This window comes from Rhineura floridana, chromosome 12, assembly GCF_030035675.1.
Source record: "Rhineura floridana isolate rRhiFlo1 chromosome 12, rRhiFlo1.hap2, whole genome shotgun sequence".
Taxonomy (NCBI): Eukaryota; Metazoa; Chordata; class Lepidosauria; order Squamata; family Rhineuridae; genus Rhineura; species Rhineura floridana.
Genome location: NC_084491.1, coordinates 32,044,733 through 32,062,956, shown reverse-complemented (window position 1 = coordinate 32,062,956; position 18,224 = coordinate 32,044,733). Strand labels below are relative to the sequence as shown.

The following is an 18,224-nucleotide window of genomic DNA, read 5'->3' as shown; positions in this document are numbered from 1 at the left end:
ATCTAATTGGAACCTCTCAAATCTGTGCCCCTATTTGGGTCACTCACTGGGCTCCTTGCCACCTTCCTCCTCCCCATCTCAGTAACCAGCAATGATGGGAAGCCAGGTAGGAACATAGTAACATGGTCCATCTAGCTCAGTACTGTCTACACTGACTGGCAGTGGCTTTCCAGGTTTTCAGGTAATAGTCTCTCCCAACCCTACCTGGAGATGCCGGGGATTAAACCTGGGGTCTTCTGCATTAAAGGCCGATGCTCTTCCACTGAGCTACGAACCTTCCCCATTGTTCATAAGAACATAAGAAGAGCCTGCTGGATCAGGCCAGTGGCCCATCTAGTCCAGCATCCTGTTCTCACAGTGGCCAACCAGGTGCCTGGGGGAAGCCCGCAAGCAGGACCCGAGTGCAAGAACACTCTCCCCTCCTGAGGCTTCCAGCAACTGGTTTTCAGAAGCATGCTGCCTCTGACTAGGGTGGCACAGCACAGCCATCACGGCTAGTAGCCATTGATAGCCCTGTCCTCCATGAATTTGTCTAAACTTCTTTTAAAGCCGTCCAAGCTGGTGGCCATTACTGCATCTTGTGGGAGCAAATTCCATAGTTTAACTATGCGCTGAGTAAAGAAGTACTTCCTTTTGTCTGTCCTGAATCTTCCAACATTCAGCTTCTTTGAATGTCCACGAGTTCTAGTATTATGAGAGAGGGAGAAGAACTTTTCTCTATCCACTTTCTCAATGCCATGCATAATTTTATACACTTCTATCATGTCTCCTCTGACCCGCCTTTTCTCTAAACTAAAAAGCCCCAAATGCTGCAACCTTTCCTCGTAAGGGAGTCGCTCCATCCCCTTGATCATTCTGGTTGCCCTCTTCTGAACCTTTTCCAACTCTAGAATATCCTTTTTGAGATGAGGCGACCAGAACTGTACACAGCATTCCAAATGTGGCCGCACCATAGATTTATACAACGGCATTATGATATCGGCTGTTTTATTTTCAATACCTTTCCTAATTATTGCTAGCATGGAATTTGCCTTTTTCACAGCTGCCGCACACTGGGTCGACATTTTCATCGTGCTGTCCACTACAGCCCCGAGGTCTCTCTCCTGGTCGGTCACCGCCAGTTCAGACCCCATGTGAAATTCAGATTTTTTGCTCCAATATGCATAATTTTACACTTGTTTATATTGAATTGCATTTGCCATTTTTCCGCCCATTCACTCAGTTTGGAGAGGTCTTTTTGGAGCTCTTCGCAATCCCTTTTTGTTTTAACAACCCTGAACAATTTAGTGTCGTCAGCAAACTTGGCCACTTCACTGCTCTAGGTCATTAATGAACAAGTTGAAAAGTACAGGTCCCAATACCGATCCTTGAGGGACTCCACTTTCTACAGCCCTCCATTGGGAGAACTGTCCGTTTATTCCTACTCTCTGCTTTCTGCTTCTTAACCAATTCCTTATCCACAAGAGGACCTCTCCTCTTATTCCATGACTGCTAAGCTTCCTCAGAAGCCTTTGGTGAGGTACCTTGTCAAACGCTTTTTGAAAGTCTAAGTACACTATGTCCACTGGATCACCTCTATCTATATGCTTGTTGACACTCTCAAAGAATTCTAATAGGTTACTGAGACAGGACTTTCCCTTGCAGAAGCCATGCTGGCTCTGCTTCAGCAAGGCTTGTTCTTCTATGTGCTTAGTTAATCTAGCTTTCATAATACTTTCTACCAGTTTTCCAGGGACAGAAGTTAAGCTAACTGGCCTGTAATTTCCGGGATCCCCCCTGGATCCCTTTTTGAAGATTGGCGTTACATTTGCCATTTTCCAGTCCTCAGGCACGGAGGAGGACCCAAGGGACAAATTACGTATTTTAGTTAGCAGATCAGCAATTTCACCTTTGAGTTCTTTGAGAACTCTCGGGTGGATGCCATCTGGGCCCGGTGATTTGTCAGTTTTTATATTGTCCATTAAGCTTAGAACTTCCTCTCTCGTTACCACTATTTGTCTCAGTTCCTCAGAATCCTTCCTGCAAATGTTAGTTCAGGTTCAGGGATCTGCCCTATATCTTCCACTGTGAAGACAGATGCAAAGAATTCATTTAGCTTCTCTGCAATCTCCTTATCGTTCTTTAGTACACCTTTGACTCCCTTATCATCCAAGGGTCCAATTGTCTCCCTAGATGGTCTCCTGCTTTGAATGTATTTATAGGATTTTTTGTTCCCCAGCAAACAGTGCCCCACTGCTCTGCCAGCTACTATTGAATTACACAAATACATGGAAGAGGAGAAAATTAGCAATGGCTGTGAGTCACAATTACGCTTGGGGGAGAAATTGATTCAGTTTGCATTGGAGGCAAATCTATCAAATCTGCATTTTCCAAAACAACACGTGAACCGAAACTGCCATCCTTTGAAATTCACACTTGTCCAAATTTACCATGCAGTTCTCCAGCTAGCCAATGTTTACAAAAATGTATACATTGGTGAAAAGTGTGCAGAAAAATGTATATGTGAAATAACATACAAATATGCTTGCAAAAAATGTGTATGTTAGTCAAACCTACATACAAAAATGTATTTGTTAGGAGAAATTCACACTAAAATGTTGTGAATTGTCATGAGGATCTTTTTTTAATTAAAGAAATGCAAATTGCTGCAGAAATGCGGAGAACTGAATTTCAGACTGGAAAATGAGAAACTGAGAGAACCAAAATGGACAGATCCTTCCATCCTTAACCACGATGGGTATATTACCTCTATATTATGGCTATATTATTACCTCTAGGATCAGAAGCAGTAGACCTCTGACTACCGGGCACTGGGGATCACAAGAGGGAGAGGGCTTACGCATTTATGTTCTGCTTATGGGCTCCCAATGAGCATCTGAGCAATTGGGGCAACTGAACCAATTTCTTCTTATGTTCTTATGGATTGCACCACCCCAACCCTGCCTGTTTTATTACTCCTGTGCACATAAAATATCCCTGCATACACACACGCGCAAGTACCCTCACATTTCAGATGGAAAGATTTAGGGTGTATCCAACTAACTTCTGCGTAAAGTAAACTCATAGAAATTACAGGACCTAAGTTACCTATGTCTATTAGTTTCAATGAGTCTACTCTGAGTATGAATAGCATTGGCTACAACCCTTAGCCTGTTCTTTTTCCTAGTTTTGTGCCTTAAGGAGAGGTTTTTTTTTCATGAGGAGCATTTGGACATGCAATTACTTCCCCTCCCTGCAATCTGAAGTAGTACAGATTTACCATCTGATTCCTCTGGGTTGCATATAACTTGCCCCAAAGTGAACAGCCATCATGGAAAAAAACTGAACAAGAATGTATGGCTTCTGTGGAACTGTACTGATAAAAAGGAACATTTCCAACCCAACCCTGTGCAGACTTGTTGAAAAGTTCCCACTTGATAGCAGTGCTGCTGGCTTTCTCCAAGGGCTAAATGATATTCTGGAGCCAAAGACTGCACCTGCAGATCTGTCTTAGTATGAAGATTTGAGGGGGGGGGAGTTGAACCTGAGCCAATTGTTAATCTTGGAGGCAAATGCGAGGAGAAACTCGAGGACCCAAGATAGCTTCAGCATGCAATGGTTGGTACAGGAGAGTTCCCTTAACTTTTTAGGAGAGTTTGGTCATGTTTCCACAAAGAACACAAGTCATTGGCAGGACAGGACTGTATTTAACTAACTTCTGCACAAGTGACACCCACTGAAATTAATGGACCCAAGTTAGCTATGTCTGTTTATTGCAATACAAGGTTAGGTAGCACCAGATGCACCTGGGAGGATGGGGCATCTCCTTACATGGGCAGCTGGACGGTGTGCAGCTCCTGGCTCTTCCCAAAGAGAGGTGTGTGGGATGGAAGCTTGGGAGGGGTGATGATTATGGAAAGTGTCCACTCTGCAGGCCTTAGATCCGGGTTAGGCAACCTGGTGCCCTCCTGATGTTCTGGGCTCTAACCCCTATCAGCCTCAGCCAGCTTGTCCACAGTTCAGGGATGATGGGAATTGTATCCCAGCAGATGCCTTAGATGATGAGTAGCTACTACAAAATATCTGAATGTGCTGAGAGGAGAATTTTTTCCCTGTAGCAACTAGAGTAGGAAACAGAGAAAAATGCTTGGTTCGAAATAACAGTGTTCCGAACTGCCATCCTCCATGAGATGGAGGGATAATCTCTGAAGTAGGGAGCCTGCTCTATTTGTGTGGGCTCCTCGTGTGATGCAGAACACGGAAAAATCAGGGTTCTAAACTGCTCAGGGAGCCTATGCCAGCAGAAAGGGCTCCCTCCTCCAGATAGTATCTCTCCAATTTCTGGGTGGTGATGGGGTAGAGCTAGCACACTCAATCCTACTCTCCTTCATGAGGGATTTGGAATGCTTGAATAGCGCTCTAAAGTTTTTGTGTGTGTGTCTTCCTTCTGGCACATCACCCTCCAATTTCAAAACCAGTACTTGATTTCTAAAGGGAAATATTATTATTTGAACTAAACCTGATTTTTTTCTGATTTTCATCCCCATACTGGAGCATTAACTCAGTTCATTTAGCTGCATTAGAAGGTCCAGTGCATTAACTCAACCTGCTCAGCGGGGAACTATGCACCTGAAAGACCAGAAGAGATCTGGTCATCATCTCTTATGTCTTACTAACAAATAGATTAAATGACCATAATCTAGTTTAATTACTCAATATGGAGCTGCCTATGAAAATGTTCAGAAACTACAACTGATCCAGAATGCGGAAGCAGAAGTGTTAAGTCAGTACCATAATTCTTTACCAATGCATATTTGTATACTCACATAAATGCTTCATAGCAGTTGGAACCAGCACAAAATTACTTTGAACTCAAATAACTTTCATTCCAGTTCTGCATCGACTTCCATGGTCCCCACTTGGTTTCCTCGAGTTCCAATTCAAATGGCTGTTTTTTACCTTTAATCCTTAAATGGTCTGAGGCCAGGACGTTTTAAGGACCTCCTGTTCCTATATGAGCCTAGCCTACCCAGAGCTGGGAAAAGTTACTTTTTTGAACTACAACTCCCATCAGCCCAATCCAGTGGCCATGCTAGCTGGGGCTGATGGGAGTTGTAGTTTAAAAAAGTAACTTTTCCAAGCTCTGAGCCTACCTGCCTCCTGATCTTTGGTCATCTTCTGAGGGCCTTCTCCATATCTCTCACCATCTGAGGTGTGATGAGTGTCTAGGCAAAACAAAAGCCCTTTTATAATGGTAGCAATTTCTTGGTGAAACTCCCAAGTGAGAAGTTGCTTGGCTCCATCATTCATAAATTCCAGAGGGGTGACAAGATATGGTTATTTCAAAGGATGAATTTACTTGGCTACAAGTGAGTAATTAGTACAACTCTGAGTAGCACGTTGTTGTTTGTTGTTGTTGTTGTGTGCCTTCAAGTCAATTTCAATTTATGGTGACCCTATGAATCAGCTACCTCCAATAGCATCTGTTGTAAACCACCCTGTTCAGATCTTGCAAGTTCAGGTCTGTGGCTTCCTTTATAGCTCTCCTCCAACATCACATTCTAAATAATTTTTCTCTTATCTCCTTATTTCACTATCCAACTTAGCTGACTACAACCCATTGCTTATACAGTAACAGTGATGTGATCAATTATTTGACACATGTATTCATTCATTTCATTCATTTATTACATTTGTATACCACTTTTCTTCCAGGAAGCTCAAAGTGATGTACATAGTTCTCACTTCTTCATTTTATCCTCATAACAACCCTGTGAGGTAGGTTAGGCTGACAGAGAGTGACTGGCCCAAAGTCACCCAGTGAGCTTCATGGCTGAGTGGGGATAATGAACCCAGGTCTCCCAGGTCACAGTCTAACACTCTAACCACTACTTTCTTCCCTAAGTGTTTAGATGCAAGGAGAAAGCCACACTTTTCCTGATGAGCTTTTGACATGGAGAATAACAAAATCTATCCTTCATTTTATGTTGGTGTCAGTTTTATTGTCTTATATGTTGTGTTTTATTTTTATTGTTAGCTGCGTAGGGTCCCATTATAATAATAATAATAATAATAATAACATTTTGTTTAGCAGACGCCCATCTGTCCGACTGAACGGACACTCTGGGCGACGTACAATATAAAATACAATATAAAATACAATCTGCTCATATACATAATCATCATATTATTAATATCATAACATCTCATCTGAAGACCATCTTACATTAATACAGTGTAAAACCTAACCCACCCCAGAGATCCCATAGGCCTGCCTGAAGAGCCAGGTCTTCAAGGCTCGGCGAAAAGTCAACAGGGAGGGGGCATGCTGAAGGTCAAAGGGAAGTAAGTTCCAGAGGGTGGGGGCCACGATCGAAAAAGCCCTCTCCCTGGTCCGCACCAACCTAGCTGTCTTAGTCGGTGGGACCGAGAGAAGGTCCTGTGAGGCTGATCTTGTTTGGCGTCATATTGAGTAAGAAAGGTAGGGAGTTTAATTTTTTAATAATATAGACTAATAGTGAGCTCAGTTCTCTCAGTGCCTATTCTAATGTAGCCAAAACATCCCCACTGAGAGATCAGTATGTACAGAGAAAACCCTAGATTTGGAGACATGCCCAAGACAAAAATTAGGGGGGTACTCTAAGGGGTCAGAACCCTGAAACAACCCACTGAGGACTGAACATGCTCAGTGAACACAGAATGCTGACTGGCTGCTGGAGAGGAAAAGTGGGAAATCAGGGTTGGAGGAAGAGGAATGTGGAGTATCCTGGAAAAGTGCATGACTGGGTGAGCAGGAACCCTGAACAGGAACACTTCAACATTTTGTTGGAGATCCAGCATACAGGAATCATAATCTTAATTAGGGAATTTGGCTTCCTGGAGTTGATAATGTTAGGGCTGGAGCTGAATGCTGGCACAATCTGAACTGTAACAGGATCCCTGTTGAAGAAGCACACTTTACGCTGGATACAATAACACAAAGACTCTGGCTTTAGGAAAACAATAAACTGGCATTTATTAAAGGAAATACATGTTTGATAGGAAAGGTTCATAGATCTGGCCAGCCCCATAGCCAGCCTTTATGTTTAAGTGGGGCAGCCACATTTCTAGGTGGGGCATTTTCTGAAGGGAGGCACATAGTGCCAACCAATTTCCCCCTCCTCATTCACTGGTGGAGAGGATGGAGTCCAGGCCAGGGGAAGGGGACGGGAAAAACAGTGACTTTCTCCCTCATTCCTCCTCCATGCTCAAGTGTGTTAACTTACATGAGTGAAATTTAATCTACTGTTGTCTCACCTTTTTTTGAGAAATCCCGAGGAATACCAGATCCAAAAGCATGACTTGCCTATAGTTACAGTCCCCTTTCACCTGCGGTCTGTCCCTGTGTTCTGATTCTTCATGAACTGAAATACTTAGGTAATTACAGTGAGCTCCTGAACTTGTCTTTGATCCTGGGTTAGATATCTCAGTTTTAGATTCCACCTGAAAAGTAATATTGTGTCCATACTACAAGTTTAGGGAAGGGCAGAGAGAAAATAAATACTTCAGGGTGTGTTTGTTAATTTTTTCTTCAGAGTCCCTCCTTTTAGTCTTGTACCTGACATTTAGATTTTCCTTCCTGTTAGACAGTTAAGGGAAAACTTTTAAACTGGTTGTTATATGAAGGACTACCTAAGCTATTGAAAACTAATTGTGGAAAGCAATTGGACTTTTTTTCCTGATTGTTGGGTTGATTTTTCTGCCCAGAAACCCTAAAAAGGCCTCATCCTGAGCTGTGCACATTGGAAAAATTGGAAATTAGGCCTGAGTTACAGCCTATGTGGCCAGCCAGCCAGCCAGCCAGCCAGCCAACTTTAGCACAGCAGTGTTTGTACAGCAGTGTTTCTATTCCTCTAAGGCTGTTTTCACCTTTTGCCATCAAGTACTCAAGAAAAAAAAATAACCACTATCATTGTGAGTATAGTGAGTGCTTTAAAAGAGTAAAGGGTAACATAGGGTAGATACTTTTTCAGATCACTTTATCCCTTTATTTCATACTTCAGCAATAAACATCCAATCCTGCTGTATTCATTATAATAACAGCAGAAAAAACAAACTCTTATTTCTTACTACAAGCAAACAAACATGCTTCTTTATTGCTGGCTGGGTAGTGAACACAGTTTGAACTGAAACTGAAAAACAGAGCGAAGGAAAGTCCAAGGGGTGGAGTCTAACTCTAGCCTATAATACAAAGTTCTAATATTTAACTCTTCAAGGATTACGTTACAATACAAGCTGTTTTTTTCCAGGATCACTTAAGTAATTACATCTCTGTAGGTGAGAAATCCAAAAACATCTCCTCTCCAAGGGAGGAGTGAAGAAGAAGGAAAGGAGGAGCAGGAAATGAGGTCTGCAACCCTAAGGGTATCAGTCTAGCACCTGAAGGAAGGTCAGCACAGACTAGGTCAGAAAGACAGTCTAGGAAGCATGGAAATCCCTCTATCTACCCTCCCCCCTGCAAAATCACCAGCAAGCTTGGGAACTAATGGGATAGTGGTGGTGGTTTTCTAATCTACATATGGGATTGAGAGTACAGAAGAAAGGCCTGCCTGAGTTTACCTACCTTGCCGCCATGGCAGCACACAAACTAGAAAGGTGGTCCCTGGGCCCAATCCCAAATAGGACTGTAGTTACACCCACATTCATGGGACTGTGAATGTGCCACACATGAAGGTCCTGCTTGTGGGCTTCTCATAGACACCTAGCTGGGGCACCTCAAGACTGTCAGTGGGAGGGATTCAAGTGGATACTGGGAAATGTTGGTATGTGCAAAATTTGCACAAAAGTGCTCTGTTGCCCTAGTGCAACAAATCCACATTTTTTTAAAAAAAGAAACTGGCTTTTTGCATTCAGGAAAGAGATGGGGAAATGGGTTAAAAACAGTGGTGGCTTGTGTTCATTGGGACTGGTGGGGTGGAAATCAGGGAGACCAACAGTAGATGGAGACAGAGCCAATGACAGGCAGAGCTGCCCCCTGACTGGTTGTGAGTAAGATGGCAGGCAAGTGGAGGTTAGCTGGCTGAGGGCAGATTGAGGTTGGTGGGGCGGTGCCCCATTTGCCCTCATGGACCGGCCTCCACTGAAAGAAAAGTATAGAATGAACTAATGATTAATGGGAAGACTCATAAATACCCCAGAAACAAATCAGGATAAATATTTGATACCTTATAACCTCCCTGTAAAGAAATCAGAATGAATGCTCAATAAAGACTGGATACAATCCAACCACTGTGTAAGTTTTGTGCAAGGCCATCAGGATGAATGCTGATAAATAGATTGTCAGCAGGAGCTGTTGGTGACTGTGAGAGCAGGATGCAGCAGGCTCTTCTTATGTCATTACGACCAGGTCCAAACCCAGCTTAAAAGCAAATTTTCATGGGCTTAAGGAACTGGAGCACCGTGTGTGGTTCTGGTTCCTCAGCCTGTTTGATTCCTGCCATTCTGGCATGAGTTAGGGGTTGGTGTGGACCCCTGTGATTTCTTGCTATTGGCACCCAGTATGACTTTGAGGTTTCCAGCATGAGTGTGTGTTTGTGTTTTCATCAGAAATGAAAATGTTGTATCAAGGGGGGGGCACAAGGCCAGAAGCCAGAGGGAAGTGGGGGCGGTGAAACGGGGCAGGGAGGAAACAAGGGATTGTACTGCTTGATTGTAATAATGTAAAAACCCTAATAAACTATAGATTGAAAAAATATCAAATTTTCTAGCTGAACTGATTGGTGGATGAAGCTAGGAACTGGTGCACTTTCTCAGTGCTTTGTTGTTTTGATTGTCAATGGGAAGTACAGGGTCTTTGATTTTTCTCCATGCTTTTTAGCTCAGCTACAGCAAAACGGCAGAAGACGAAACCCCATTCTCAGAACCTTGGATGAGAGAGAGAGACTTCATTGAATTCCTTTATTTATATATTTTATTTTTAATTAAAAAATAAAGGTTATCTTGATACATCTCTTTGCAGCCTTTGGGCGAAAATGCACCCTTGAACAAGACTATCGGAAACACAGTGTTTATCTAATCTTGGCACACAGGGCTGGAAAATAAATGCAATGCTTCTCCGGCAAAGTTTCTTAATTCTGTGGGTCACTCTCCCTCCACCCACCCCTGATGATAATGATCTTTCGGTGTTCCTAAAGGAAGCGCCATACAAAATGAGAGAAAAAAAGCTGCAAAAGCTCTAAACTTTCTGAAGTTTCTGTAGACAATCAAAAACCTCCTTGAGCTGATCCAGGTTTTACTAAGGACTCGAGCTAAAGCTCAATGCACACCCTTATTTTTGGCTCTCTGGTTGAGAGTACTGAAGCTGCAGCATTTAGGTTGAAACTAGGGATGGGCAAGAAATTCACTTCAGTTCATATTTAAAGGCAAACCTGCCTAATTTACACTTCCTGAAATGAACCAAAACACTGTCGTCCATCAAAATGTGCACATCTCCAAATTTTACAATGCAGTTCTCCAAACACACAAAAAATCACACCCTAGGGAATACTGTGCATAAAACACATATATTAGGGGAAATAACATAGGATAATGCATTTTATTAGGGAAAATTGCTTGCAAAAATGGGTATATGAGGCAAAATTGCATGCAAAAAAAATATATACATTGGGACATTTATTCATACTAAAATGCTGTTGAATTTTCATGAGGACTTTTTTTTAAAAAAATGCATGCTGATGTGGAAATGTGGAGAACTGAATTTAAGATTGAAAAAGTGAGAAAAATGAAATTGACAGATATGCCCATCCTTAGTTGCAACCATAGCTCATTAGAGAGTAAATCCCATTGAACTCAATGGAGCTTACTCCTGAGTAAACATGTTTACAATTGCATGGTTAGTCAATCGGTTAAATTAATTCATTTAGAATTCAGTCCTATACCCAATTACTTGACAGTAAGTCCCATTGACCTCAATCAGGTTTTAAGTCTAAGTTGACATCTAGAGGATTTCAGTGTTAAATCCTACTTCTGCTGCATAAGTAGATTATGGATACTTGAGGAATTTGATCTTTGCAAAGTTCAACTGAAACTGATTTTATCTTCATCTCCTGTATTAATGTGCGGAGCAGAACTTTGTTATCTACCAGCCATCAGTTTCCCTAATGTTCTAATGCAGTTCTCGGCTCAAAAAATGTATTTAAATAAGTGCTTACTTTGAGAGTAAATAAATTTAAGAAAATAGATTTAAAATATGTATTTTTAAATACAAATTTTAAGCAAATTTTCAGGCAGATTTGTTTTTTTAAAATGCAAATTAATGTAGAAATGGGACAGAATAGACTTGTGGGTAAAGACATGCGAAAGTGACACAAATTAGGACTAGACTGATTCATCCATCCCCAACATAAATCAGGCCTGAGTTGAAAATATAAAGTGTGAATCAGCCCTGCACAAATTAAACTCCACTCCTTGCCCAGCTGTCTTTAGGGAGATGCAACAGGGGCTCGAGCCCAACACCTGCTCCAGATCCTGATCCCAAACTTACTGCCTTTGCCTTTCCAGTGCTATATGGAACAGCAGATGGCCAAACGACAGCCTTCCTGTAGACACATGGCAACTTTTCCTCTTTTAATTGCAGTCATGAGTCTTGATGCAGAAGCTTCCAGCACCATGCCTCAGTGGCAGAGCATCTGCTTTGCATGCAAAAGGTCTCAGGTTCAATCCCTGGCATCTCCAGGTAGGGCCGGGAAGATTAAAACATAAGAACATAAGAAGAGCCTGCTGGATCAGGCCAGTGGCCCATCTAGTCCAGCATCCTGTTCTCACAGTGGCCAACCAGGTGCCTGGGGGAAGCCCACAAGCAGGACCCGAGTGCAAGAACACTCTCCCCTCCTGAGGCTTCCGGCAACTGGTTTTCAGAAGCATGCTGCCTCTGACTAGGGTGGCAGAGCACAGCCATCATGGCTAGTAGCCATTGATAGCCCTGTCCTCCATGAATTTGTCTAATCTTCTTTTAAAGCCATCCAAGCTGGTGGCCATTACTGCATCTTGTGGGAGCAAATTCCATAGTTTAACTATGCGCTGAGTAAAGAAGTACTTCCTTTTGTCTGTCCTGAATCTTCCAACATTCAGCTTCTTTGAATGTCCACGAGTTCTAGTATTATGAGAGAGGGAGAAGAACTTTTCTCTATCCACTTTCTCAATGCCATGCATAATTTTATACACTTCTATCATGTCTCCTCTGACCCGCCTTTTCTCTAAACTAAAAAGCCCCAAATGCTGCAACCTTTCCTCGTAAGGGAGTACTAAGCTCAATGGGCCACCAATCATAGTATAAGGCAACTTCCTATGTTCTTCCTATGCCAGCACTCTGTTGCATGCATCACGACATGGGTTTCCCCTTTCTCTTTTAGAGAGGAAATGTGCCTCTTTCAGAACTGGCTTTTTGTTTTGGACGGTCCTTGTGCAAGATGACCTCAGTCTGTCCCCTCCCCAGCTCAGAGTGGGTCCACCTTCCCCTAGCCCATTTGATTGCCCTCTCCCTTCTGTCCCAAAACAAGCCACTGCCCAGATGGGGAGGCAAGTGGAAGATGCTGCTCCATCTCCCCTCTCTTACTGCTAACGGCAGATGAACAGGCAGCAAAGAGTAGGCGCAGTGGGGCCTACTGGGCATTGACAGTGGGCCTCCAGAAGAGGTGCCGGCCTTGGGAGGTGCCCATAGTCGCTGGCCCTGATCTCTGGACACACCTGCTTCTGGAACACAGATCTGCCTCCTCCACTGTTGAGAACAGGGGAGCCAGCTGTAGGAACATAGGAAGCTGCTGAATATTGAGTCAGACCAGGGCCGGCTCCAGGCATGCGGGGGACCTTGGGCATCAGTTTGCCCTGGCACCCCGGTGTGTGTGTGTGTGTGCGCGTGTGCGTACGTGTGTGCGTACGTGTGTGCGCATGGCCCCCCGCATCCCCCCACGGCCCCCTACCTGTCTAGTCTTTACCATTGCTCTTAATGAAGATGGCAGCCATGGTTTCCCTAAGGGGAATGAAGCCTCCGCCGCCGTCTTTGTTGATGGCACATGTGCGTGCGTACCTCTGCCATCAACTAAGATGGTGGCAGCGGCTTCAGTACCTTAGGGAAGCTGCGACCACCATCTTCATTAAGGGCAATGCTAAAAAGCCACCTGACAGGTGTGGGGGGCGTGGGGGGGCAAGGATCACAGAAGGGGAGCGGAGGGCCCCTCAGGGGCTCCTGTAGCTCCGGGGCCCTTGGGCCAGTGCCCAACCTGGCCGCCCTTTAGAACCGGCCTTTAGTCAGACCATTGCTCAGTATTGCCTACCCTGAGTTACAGCGGAGATGCTGGGGATTGAGCCTGGGACTTTCTGCATGCCAAGCAGTCGCTCTGCCACTGAGCTATGGCCCTTCCCTTACATGTGTACTAGAAGTTTGAACTGAGCTACCTTTTTGCCCCTGCCTGAGCCAGTGCAGCTTTCATGTCCACCACTACGTTCAGCAGTGCAGTACCCACAGTTGCGACTCCTGCAGCTGCAATAGTTTCTCTGCCCCCTCTCATACTTGCCCAGGTTGCCCTTTTGGAAGCTTTCTTCCTACTGCAACCCTGAAAGCAACTCGAGATTTCCCAAGAAAGTCTGGAATCTGCTCCAGCTTCTCCCCTCTCCCAGAAAGATACCGCTCTGATCTTTGTGATGGTAGAATATCAACATCCCAAATCCTGCCCATTAAAAAACACTTTGTTTTGGCCCACTCCCCAATGAAGCACTGGTTGCAGAAGAAAGCTACGCTGGGGGAAAAACGGGGAAAAACCACACACCCCTCTCTTTTTTTTTGGCAGTCACTGCTCTGAACCCTTTTCAAAGCGGAGGATAATTACAGGAAGAGAAAAAGGACCAATTTCTCCAGAAAGGTGTGTCCGGTCGCTATGGAGCTTCTTCCTCACAGCTCCTCATGCATTCCCAGAGTCTCAGATTAGTTTTGTAAGCATGCAGTCTCATTTGGAAGAGAACTCAGGCTCCACACTAGCTGTGGGGAGGATGTATGCACAGCACTGGAGAGAAGGAAATGGTCACTGTCTACATTGGGTCTCTTTGATCCCCAGTGACCCACCCACACTGGTCAATGCCATTGGGGAATAAGTGCACACGCCTCCACTTTATACATTGTCCTTTTTGGAGCATGGGTAGCTTTCTCTCTCTCTCTCTCTCTGCCTCTTAACTTGATGTTGATTCCCCCGGAGAGGTTTCAGCTGTGTCTTTAGGAGATTCCTCTGTCTCTGAAGGGGCATCCAATTGCTCCTTGATCAGCCCACACTCTTCTGTGGCCTGGCTTTCCTCCAACGCCTGTCTGTGAACTTGGCTGTTCATCTTCTCCTCTGCTTCAATCTCTTCGGAGGTGGGAATGGAGTTTTTCTTGGGGCGTCCTTTGGGTTTTGTGGGAGCCTCCTGCCCACCTTTCAGGACCTACAGCAAAAAACATGTCACGTGTTTAATCACTGCTTTCATTATTACTATTATTTTGCATAAGTGGGACCAGCAACAAAATGTTGCTGCATGGAGTGCTCCTGTGTAGTGTCCAGCCACCCACGTCCACTTCTAGGTTACTGCATTGCATCCCATCCCCCGGTTTCCCCCCAGAGGTCAGCCAGCATGATCAGTCCTCATTAAGGATGAGCAAATATGTCAATTTCAGGTTCTCTCAGGTTCTCATTTTTCCCATCTTAAGTTCACTACATTTCTACTAGTTTGTGGATCCCCCCCCCTTATATTCATTGGCATTTTAGTGCAAATTGCTCCTAACGTACACATTTTTGTATTCAGTGTTGCCTAATACACACATTTTTGCAAAGCAATTTCCCCTATTGCAATATTTTTGTATGTTAGTTTCACACATATACACATTTTAGTGCACACTTTACACTAGTATATGCATTTTTGTACACATTACTTGCCTGGAAAACTACATTGTAAAACTGGGAGAAGTGAGAATTTTGAGGGATGGCTAAGTTTTAGTTCTTGTATTGTGTCAGAAAGTATGAATTAGGCAAGTTTGCCTTTAAATGCGAACTGAATCAAATTTCTCCCCCATCCATCCACCTATCCTGACCTGCCTCTCACTGCTGCCTTCTCCATGGTTTCTGCAGACTAGAGACAAAGCCACGCCAAAGCAGTAGACATGGATACGTATGTACTCTAGTGAGCACTAGGGTGGCACTAGCTTGACCTTTAGACTTGACTTTTGGTCAGTGATGATGACACACTTGTCAAAAAGGCCGGGCATCAGTATGCCAGGAAGATAAAGACTGTAAGAAGAGTTGGAAGCTGATGAGCCTGTACTAAGTGAGTTGGTGGAACAATGCTCTGTCCCTGAATTAGAGCTATTCCTTTCTTGTTTGTGAGTCCATGTTCTCGGTGAGCCCAAAGGGTGCCACACTTACCATTTTCTTCCATTTCATCCTCCGATTCTGGTACCAAGTCTTTACTTGAAGCTGAGTTAGGCCCAATGACTGGGCAAGATCCAACCTAGAAAACAAGAGATCCAACTAAATGACAGAAAGGAAGACACACAGCCCACTGCTAAGATCTGATTATATCACATCCTGAACAAATTGTTCATACACTGGAGGGGAAAATCAAGAAAAGTCAAATACCAGCTTCTCGTAATTGGCATTTTCTATTCCATTTAGAGAGAAGATAAAAATCATTGAATGACAATGCAGAATGTCCAAATAAAACAACTAAAGGAAACTGAAGGCAAATTCTGATTTCTATTTGGTGTAATTAACTGTTTTAAAGTGAACAGCATCATCAGCATAATATTTTCTCATGGCTCTTTTACAGCAGAGGTTAAGGCAGCAATCCTGTGCACACTGACTTGGACATGTCTCATGGAATGCAGTGGGATTTCTGACTGGATAAACATGCATTAGACTGGACTGTTACATTGCTTTTTAAAGCTATAGTCTAAGAACAAGACTTGTTTCCATGTAAACACACATAGGTTTAGGCTGTGCAATTCCTACAGGTCTGTGGGCACGCCACACTCTCTGTATCATGCATGTTCAAAAAAAACAACGTTAAGGTTTTTGTAAAGGTTCCCAACCTTTTTGGCCTGGGGGAACATTGGGAAATCTAAGCAACTGTCATGAACACCACAAAATATCCATTTCATGGAAGAAAAACTGTTAATGCTCAGAATCCTCTCCCTAAAACAGGCAAAACACCCAGGCATTTTAGCATGTGTTTTTAAATTGCTTTTTAAAATGTGTTTTTAAATTTGTATATTTCTTTTAATGTTTTTAATTGTTGTAAACCGCCCAGAGAGCTTTGGCTGTGGGGCGGTATATAAATACAATAAATAAATACATCCCAAAACAAATAAAATACAGACAAAAAAAGCAGACTCAAAAAGCAAGCAAGGAGCACCCTGCGAGCCAAATTAATAAAAAAAAAAATTTAAATGGGCAGCACCAAGGGGGTGTCTGAGGGCGCCATTGTGCCCACAGTCATCATATTGAGGGACCTCAGAGTTAGAAATCTTACTCTAAGGAGTCTCAGAAGGAGTGGCTGGCTGCTCTTCTTCTCCCTGGTTAAAATGACAGAGAGCAATATGTAGTAGCAATTTTATTTCTGTCAAAGACTGGCAAATATAAAATAGAAAGCATCAGAAATGCAGTGTACAGAAAGTGGAAGTGGACGAAAAAACCTGCAGCACTGTTAATAGTATATACACATGTCAGGATATGAAATCCTTAAAAAAAATTAAAATAATTTCATTGTCATCCGTCTCTGGTTAAAATGGCAGAGAGCAACATGTTCTCCTTCAAGATTATGGCCCAGTTTGTATGTAATGCTAAGCCAAACCTGGAGAGGAGGTTGCAGTTGCTTTGCTCTTACTCCAGTCATTCTGCTGCTGTGCTGTGCTGAACTAAGCCATGGTTTGGCTTGCTATGTTTTCCAAACCCAAGCTCATGGTTTACACTCTCCAGACAAACCATGAGCTGTAACAAAGGTTTGTCTTATAGTTTACAGCTTGTGGTTTGTCTGGGAGAGCCCAGGTTCAGATGGCATGCTAAGCCAAACTGTGGGTTAGTTCACAGCAGCACAGCAGCAAGAAGACCAGAGGAAGGGCAAACCAGCTGCAGTCTCCTTTCTGGGTGTCTGTACATTTGCTCATTCATACTAAGTAGGGACAGGGGAGAAATTCAATCCAGTTTGCACTGTCAGATTCACACTTCCCAAAACAATATGAGAACTGAAACACAGGCATACTTCAAAATTCTCTCGTATCTGAATTTTGCAATGCAGTTCTCCAATCAATGTTTACAAAAACACATATATTAGGGGAAAGTGTGGAGAATTTGCACTAAAATGCTGAAGAATTTTCAGGGGGATTTTTTTTTAAAAAAATCCTCATTTTAGTTTGTTTTAAGTTGCAGAAATGGAAAAATGAGAAACGGAGAGAACCAAAGCTGACATCTTTTCATCCTTAGTGCTAAGTCATAATTTGGCTTAGCATTACATGTGAATGAATCTCTCATCACTTGACAGGAACAGGAAAAAATTTTTTACCTACCAGTTCATTCAAGCTAAATGGCACATTTCTAGGGACTATAGCTCAAATTAAAAATAATTGTATCCTGTCATATACCACAGAAGTTTATGTCAATGTTATCTTTGGATCACTTATAAAAGAGCTCCTACTGGGAGAAAGAGTGGGATATAAATCAAATAAATAAATAAACAAACAAATAAAAGCACCTGTATGGTGCAATCCTATGCAGGTTTATTCAAAAGGAAGTCCCACCGTGTCCAAGGATCTCCTTTAAAGTACAACACATATAGGATTGCAACCTTACAGTCCTATTAAGTGTAAAATGGTCTTCTTGTGTGAGATGAAATTGCTAACCTGCTTTGTACAAGAGCCAGAAGCAGGACAGAACTCAGCTTGCTATGGATTCAATGCTAAATTGCACTCAAATCAACCTGGGTTTCATCTGAGATTGATCTGATGAGATATGGGAACATCCTCCCACCCATCCACCCAGAAAAACTCCAAACAAGCACTATGTTTCTGTAACATCCAGACTTTGGATCCAGAGTTCCACTGGTTAAGGACAGAGAGAAAGGATAATCTCCTCAGTTGAAATTTGTTGAACAAAGAAATCTGAAGGAAACCTGCTGGCATTAAATCTTAGTTATGCTTCTGCCATGATTAACATCAGTGAACCAGAAACACAAAAGGTGTGGGGGCAGCATAA

At 43.2% G+C, this 18,224-nt stretch overlaps 1 protein-coding gene across 1 annotated transcript in view; it reads right to left on the bottom strand.

The window, feature by feature from the left end:
• Positions 1–12,080: 12,080 nt before the first annotated feature.
• BARX2 (BARX homeobox 2) overlaps positions 12,081–18,224 on the bottom strand; it is a 60,797-nt gene continuing 54,653 nt past the window's right edge. The window contains exons 3-4 of the mRNA XM_061593115.1: positions 15,402–15,486; positions 12,081–14,427 (exon numbers count right to left, since the gene is read on the bottom strand). Of these exons, the coding sequence (XP_061449099.1) occupies positions 14,179–14,427; positions 15,402–15,486 (334 nt within the window). The 3' untranslated portion in view covers positions 12,081–14,178. The remainder of the gene's footprint in view (positions 14,428–15,401; positions 15,487–18,224) is intronic.